The 7,404-nt window shown below is 53.2% G+C and overlaps 1 protein-coding gene across 1 annotated transcript; it reads left to right on the forward strand.

The window, feature by feature from the left end:
• The first annotated feature begins 657 nt into the window (after nt 1-657).
• RPP25 (ribonuclease P and MRP subunit p25) lies at nt 658-4,745 on the forward strand. Its single transcript, XM_019619354.2, has one exon. The coding sequence runs from the start codon at nt 3,352-3,354 to the stop codon at nt 3,961-3,963; it is 612 nt and encodes a 203-aa protein (XP_019474899.1). The 5' UTR covers nt 658-3,351; the 3' UTR covers nt 3,964-4,745.
• The last annotated feature ends 2,659 nt before the right edge of the window (nt 4,746-7,404 follow it).

Here is a 7,404-nt window from a genome sequence, read left to right on the forward strand (position 1 = left end):
GCCACCCTCCGGATCTCGCGAGAGCGGTTGGAACTGTCCAGGGTCCTGATGCCGCCGGGAGGGGAGCGCATAGGGCTCGGGGTCCTACAAGGGGTGGAAGGCAGATCTCTGGGGCTGAGAGCACTACATAGGTCGTGGGAGATCCCCTATAGGGTACGGGTGCAGTAAGCTGCACGTGGGGCAGGGGAGACTCCCAGTGAAGACGTTTGGCATATTCCATATAGTCGAGATCGGGAATAGAGAAAGAGAGAACCCCCCATAGGGTGTAGTAAGCTCTATATGGGTCAGGGGAAACTCTGTATGGGGCATGGTAAACTCCATGTGGTTCGAGGCAGATCCTCTACGGGGCAAGAGTTTGGCAGGCTCCACATGGGTCATGGGAAATCCTCTATGGGATATGGTAAGCTCTGTATTGGGCACAGGAGACCATCTATTGGAAAAGATATAGCAGGCTCCATATGGGTCCGGGGACAGTCTCCATGGGGTGCATGTATTGTAGACACTACATGTGGCAAGGGAGATCCTCCACGGGCAACAGTTCAGCAGCCACCGTATGGGGGAGAACCTCTATAGGGTTTAAGTTCTGTATGCATTAGAGTTAACCTTATATATGACTATGGTGAAATCCATATATAACAAGGAAGACCCTCTATGTAGTGTGTATATAGCAATTACCATATGAGTGAAGGGAAATCCTATATGCAGCAGAGAGGACTCCCTGTAGGGTAGGAGTCTGGCACTGTTGAGGGAAATGAGACATTAGGGCAGGAATGTGATAAAAGCCATATTGTTCAGGGGATCTTGGGGGACAAGCCCTGGCTGCCTGTACCGAGGAGGTTAAGAGGACCCTTCAGGTCCCACCAGCAAGCTGAAATTTAGGGAACCCTGCATCCACTCCTATCATATCCTGCTGTGCTCCAGCTCATCTTCAAGGTTTTGAAGACAAAGGCAATGGCATCAGGGTGGATAAGTGGCACCTGGATTAACATATCACCAAGACTTGGTACCCCACCAGCAGTTCCCGAGGACCTCTACAAAATGAGAGGTCTCCAAAACCAAGGTGGAGCCTCCATGCAGGCCAGTTCTAAAGGAGACAAGTCCCTACATCTGAAGGCCAATAATGGTCTCCTGCAGCTCAGCTGGTACTGAATCCCAGGGAAAGGCAAGCTCAGCACAGCCCTCCATTTCCAATGAGGCAAGCAGATGTCTCCATAAAACAGCCTGCTTGAAAATAACCCTGCCTTACACTCAAATCTCTTCCCCTACCTTATTGCCTGGAAACCAGCTTCATGTCACTGCCACAGCACTTGCATGTGTGCCAGAAACAGTGCTGCATCAAGCCACCCCTTTGGGAGCATCATTATGGGGGAAAACAGTGCTGCTGATGCCTTCAGAGCATCAGGGCATGACCACATGTAATTGGGTTGCTGCAGCTCTGAGGCACTTCTGGTTACAAACACTGAGAAGGGCATATGCTCCTCAGAGTCATAGAGGATAACTGGGACACCAAGGGTGACAGCCCAACTAGCAGGCCTCATTACCCAGAGGTAAGCTTCATACCTGAGCTGAGGACAGTGATCAAACCCAGCTATGCACCCAGATCAATTGGCACACCTCTAGCATATCCACACTCTCAAGGTCAAGCCATGAAGTAAGCATAGCAGCCAGGTCCAGTAGTAGCTAAGCAGCTCTCCAATCAATCGATAGGTTGAAATCCATATGAGTAGCACCAGAAACAAGCATAGATATCATTAAACTGGAGACCAACTCACAGAAAATCCCAAATTAGAGCTGAAAGCTACAAAGCTGAGCTTAAATAGAGCTGTGGGACCGTACAAAGGCTGTGGCTGAGGTGCCCAGGTGGGGCTGATCCGGATCCTGGGGGCCCCCAATTATTCTTCTTGCTCGTTGTGTTATGGGTCTACAAAGGGGTTTGCCCCACTGAAGGGGTTTCAGTGGGGAGCCAGATGTTCCCAGGGCCAGGGCACAAGCTCTCACTCAGGGATGTCACTGGCGTAGGTGCCGTCCCACATGCAATGTGACAAGCACCTGAGACCTGAGCCACCCCGATGTGACGCAGAGATGGATGGAGACTTTCCTCATATCGCATGCTTCAACTTTCCGAACTGCTCCCACATTCAGCAGATGAAAGAAAATATAGAGAGGGCAGGTGGAGGGCAGGGGCTCATGTTACTGCCGCTCCAGCTCTCACCATCTCTCTCTTCTGTTTTAACCAATTCCCTGTATTTTTCACCCAGTGCTTTTATCCCCTCAGCAATGCTTTTGTCCCTCTCCCATCCTGCTGCTCCTCAGCTTGGAATAACTGCTGTTGTCCTCCAGCAAACACACTGACAGGGTAATGAATGGCTTCAGATGGTAATTAGCGATGGAGCTGCTAATAACGCAATTCATTTCCATTTTAAGTGCTGCAGAATGCTGCAAAAAAATGGACCACGGGTGGCAGGATTTGATCCCATAGCGCAGTTTTCCTCCCTGCTGTGTGAATGGTTGTTGAAATCCTTTCTCGTTATTTTCCTATGGGTTTTAGCATCTTTTGGAGGCAGTGTTTTCCCAAGGAGGCTTCAATCCATTTCAACCCCGCCATTGGCCCTGCCTCAGTTTCTCCTCTTGGTGCCAGGACCCTGGGATGTCCCAACAGTGGAACCCTTGCTGCATTGGGGTGGCAGGAATGGGGCTGGCTAATCCATTCATTTATTCATGGATTTTGCAAGCCCTATTCGGGGTGAAAATAATCCCGGGTCCTCCAGAGGCCGATAAGATTTGGCAGCAAGGCAATACTCGGCATCTCTTTCCACTGTGCAATGATCCGGAGGCTGGGATGGGGGGGGGGACAGGGGACAACTGCTGCTGTTTGCAGGCAGCTTGGTGTCCTTGAGAGAAGGGACGAGGTTCTCTTTAAGGGGGCAGGACTTGGGGAGCATTACAAAGCCAGGAGATAGCTTCTCCTTCTGCCCACCCAGGGATGGAGGCAGCAGGAGGGTGCTGGGATGGGAGGCTGAGCGAGGGGAGGAGGAGGAGGAGGAGGAGGAGGAGAGGGAGGGGAGAGAGAGGGGGAGGATCTGCTAATTACACAGAACAGCTCTGGGGGCTGCTGAAGTCCAGAATGAAGCAAAGAGCGGCAGAAGCAAGCGCTGCAGACGGAACAGAGGAGCCTGAGCATTGCCGAGAGCTGCAGCTGGCAGCGAGCAGGGGCACCCAGGGGATCCTACAGCTCTGGCCTCCCCCGGGGACAGCCAGCACCAGGACGAGGAGAGGGAAAGGGGCTGGGGGTCCTGAGGACCTGACGGTGGAGCTGGAGCAAGACAGCGGAGGCTAGGTGTGGGGTGAGGGATGGCGGCCAAGCCCGTTGCCCAGTCTGGGATGGAGAACTTCCGAAAGGTCAGGACGTCAGAGGAGGAGAGCCCCTTGCCCTTCCCCGACTTGCCCCCAGGTGTGGTGGAGATGAAAGTGAAGGAGGGCAGCAAGATCAGGAACCTGATGAGCTTCGCCATGGCTCAGATGGAGCTGAAGGGCAGCCGGCAGATTGTCTTCAGCGGCTGCGGCAGAGCAGTCACCAAGACCATCACCTGCGTGGAGATCATGAAGAGAAAGCTGGGGGGTCTTCACCAGGTCACCAAGGTACGCTACAAAACCTTGCTGGAGGTCTGGGAGAACCAGGACCCGCTGCCTGGCGGTGCAGCACAGAATCTGACCGTCCACAAGAACGTCCCTTCCATCTGCATCCTGCTCTCCCGTGACCCCCTGGATCCCAACCAGACGGGGTACCAACCCCCTGAGCCCAGAGAGGCAGGAGAAGACCCCTCGAGCTCCTCGGCCAAGGGGCTGAAGCGGCCCCCACCGCCTGCCCATGAGGAACTGCTGCCCAAGAAGCTGCAGGTAGTGGGAGCCAGCAGCCTGCAGGGCTCGGGGACAAGAGACAGCCAGACGAATGGCCACTACTGACCCTATTACATGCTCACAGCAGGGCCTGGGGGGCTACTGACCCCATGCAGAACACATCCTTGTACCCCCCTGGCTCCCCATTGATGAAGGGGGCTGCGGTGTGTAGGTCTGTGGGAAAACATCCCCTCTCCAAACTTTTCCTCCCTTTTGCCTGATGCTGTGTGCAGTTGAACGGATGCAGAGCCACTCATGCCTCCTGCCAGCTCTGCTAAATAGCCCCCGGCACAGCAGCTCTCCAGGACTCCCACAGATCCGAAGCATCCTTTGGATTCTCCCCAGATTGGGAAAGGCAGCTGCATGCCGCCGCTCTACATCGGGATGTCTCAGCCAGCAGCAAAGAGCTCAGAGCCCATCGGAGTAACACCTTCATTATCAAAACCACTGCAATTAACCCCAGAGAGGAGCTGTCAGGTTTATTAATGCTGGGATCCGTGCCTCGTGGCTCCTGTGATTCATCCTGAATAGCACAAATAAGCAGATGAGTCCTGCTCCCTCTCACCCAGCTCCCTGCTTTGTCTCCGTCCCTTCCTCTCTGCTGTGGCATCGTTTCTATTTTGTGCTTTGCTCTGAAATACCCGAAGCTGATCCTTCCTCTTCCTGAACTGCTGCAGCCTGAGAGCCAAGGAAACAAGCCCTGGAGCACTGTCGTTCATTTCAACAGCAGCCCCCAAAGAACAGAAATGGAAATAACCCCTCTTCCCACATCACATATTCAGGTTTTTCCTCTCCCGGAGGTGTTTGCAGCCATGGTGAAAGCATGATGACGAGGGATGGAGGCAATGGGGAGCATCAGGTGGATCATCTCCAACGTGCTGGACGGATGCTGGGATGAGGGAGAGCTTTGTAGGTTTGGCTGTGGAGCATTTGCTATGGGCTGGCTCCCCAGAAATCCCTTTGGAGCGAAACGTCTGCTTTTTCTATGGGTAAAAGGAAACAAACGGAAAATAAAAGCTCTTTAGAAGTAGTTGAAGTATGTCTATGGGGAAATGTGGGGGGGATCGTCTTTGCCAGTGGCCGTGGCACAAATGGGCATAGTGAGGGTGGGAGTGTGGCTGCTGCTGAGCCAGAACAAGGGGATCTTGGCCAAATCCTGCCTCCTGGGGATGACGAATGAGGGCCAGCTTCTTTGCACGCCCTGGCAGCTGCCTGGTCCCTGCCGACATGGCAGAGCCTGGCAAAGCCCCCTCTGGAGCTCCATCTGCCCCATGCCACCCCCTTGCCAGCACATGGAGACCGGGGCGATGCAGAGACGGGTTGTGGGAGGCCAACTGAACCCAAATCCACCTGGGTCCCCTGCCCAAGCAGAACAGATTGAGTTGGCTCTAGAGAGCGCAGCCTTAGGATGGGGTCAGTAGGCATCGCTGCTTTGCCAAAGGCTGGCTTGGAAAGTGCTTTGTTTGGCTGGGAGAGGGAATGGAAGGAGACCAGGGGAGCGAGAAAGAGGAGGAAGGGGGGGTTGTTTGGCAATGACCTTGTTATCTCCCTCAGCAGGCAGCTGCTCCTCCAGGCTGGAGGTTTGTGCTTATCTGCCCTGCCACAGATTGATTCATTTCACTTATCTGCCACCATGTAATTGAACGTTAATTTCCAATTGTTTTCTTATTTTTGTGGGGGTTTTATTCCCAGAAAAGAGGGGTTGGCATAAGAATCGGAGGGGGCTGAACAGACTCCAGAATCAAATTTGTCCACACCTCAGCATTGCTGGGCCAGGTGCTGTGTATATGATGCAGTTTGAAGCCAATAAGCCATTGCAGAACAGGCTGTTGCGTGCCCTCAGCCCCACAAGTAGATCAGCAGAAGCTCTCAGCACAGCATCTTGCACCAGTTTCGATCCCAAACAAGGTTAATGAAGAACTATGCACAAAGAGATGGGGAATATGGGTTATGACAGGGCATGACACATCCACCCAAATTCTCTACCTCACTGATCACAGATAGGGATTTTTGGACTCCTCACCAATAGTAGCAGGACCCCAAAACCTCAGCCTTGACCCCACTGGTAAGAGCCAGGGGTTTTTGGTATCCTAGCCAGCAATAGCAGGACTTTGGGGGCAGAACTCAATAAACAATTCGATCGAAGCGTGAACACTTTTGAGAACTGCCAGCTCATGTTGCCCCCAGCAAGGAGAAATGCAAGGAGAAAGAGAGAAAAAAAAAAAAGTCACTCATTTCACCATATTATTTTGTTAATGTTCAAAATTATTTTTAATTGATTCTGTATGCAGGCAATTTGCAACCTTGGAGGGAGGCAACAGGAGGCTGGGGATTTCAAACGCTTCGCACTGCTGGCTGTGTACCAAGGGTTTCCTGCATGAGGAAATAGTTAAAAAGAATAAAACTGACTGCGACTCCAGATATGAAGCATTTATAAATAGCAGGATGGCATCTGGCTCCACAGGGTCCCAAGGGGGCATTGTGAGTGAAAACAGCGTGGCGATTGTCTGCTGTGGAGGCACAGCCCACGGCGCCTACGAACAGTAATTTGGGGGTCATTCTGTGAACTCGTGGCTTTACAGACGGTGGCACAGACAGCCTTACTGTGGCCTCAGCTGTGGGCAGCACCCTGGTGTGCATTTGGGGATGTGCAATGGGTCTCCACGCATCCATCTTGGGCTCACTGATGCTCTGAAGACAGCCCGGCAGCAGGGATTCCCTTTGGGAAAGCCAGGCTGCATTCAGCTGTGGAAAGCCTTTAATGCCAAGCAGCTGCGGGCCCTGATAGCCACAAGAGCTTGGAGGGCTCTGAGGGCTCTGCTTCCCTCCGAGAGGCCAAGCTGCTGCTGTGCTAACAGCAAACAGCGAGCAGACTGCTGCCAGGAAGGGCTCCATCCCCTCACAGCATGGCTGCTGATGGGTAGCCCATCCCCGGGGGATCTAGATTTAGAGCCTGGGGGGGCTCTGAAACACACTGTGGGCTTTCATACATCTGTAATAGGATGGGTGAACAACCGCCTGAAGGGCTGAGCTCAAAGGGTGGTAGGAAACGGGGTTACAGCAGATTGGGGGACAGTCATTAGTGGGGTTCTTTGTGGCTCCATTTTGAGGCTAATTCTGTGTTTTTACAAATGATTCTACAACTAAATTAGGATTCCAAGCTCTGGTTCTGGCTGCCAGCAAGCACTACCCGAGCAGCATGCACTAGATGTGTAGCTGTGCACTAGATATGTAACCATGCCCTGTGGTGCAGCTGCCAGGTGACTGAGGGCAGGCGCCACCCATTGCAAGTGTCGGGGGCAATCTGGGTGCCACAATGTCAGAAGGACATCGTAACAGCAAGCATCCAGAGGAGGGCAATGAAGACGGTGGTGCATATAGGCAGGAAGATGTGAGGAGCAGCCGAGTTCTCCAGTGTGCTCAGAGCAGGCTGAGGGGAGGACTGATGGCGAGAACAGCATACCCCTGCAGCACTACACACTCCACACAGCACCAACCCCGCCACAA

Source organism: Meleagris gallopavo, chromosome 12 (genome assembly GCF_000146605.3).
Source record: "Meleagris gallopavo isolate NT-WF06-2002-E0010 breed Aviagen turkey brand Nicholas breeding stock chromosome 12, Turkey_5.1, whole genome shotgun sequence".
NCBI lineage: Eukaryota > Metazoa > Chordata > Aves > Galliformes > Phasianidae > Meleagris > Meleagris gallopavo.

Coding starts and splice junctions, on each gene's coding strand:
- RPP25 (XM_019619354.2), top strand. CDS start 3,352: ATGGCGGCCAAGCCCGTTGCCCAGTCTGGGATGGAGAACTTCCGAAAG.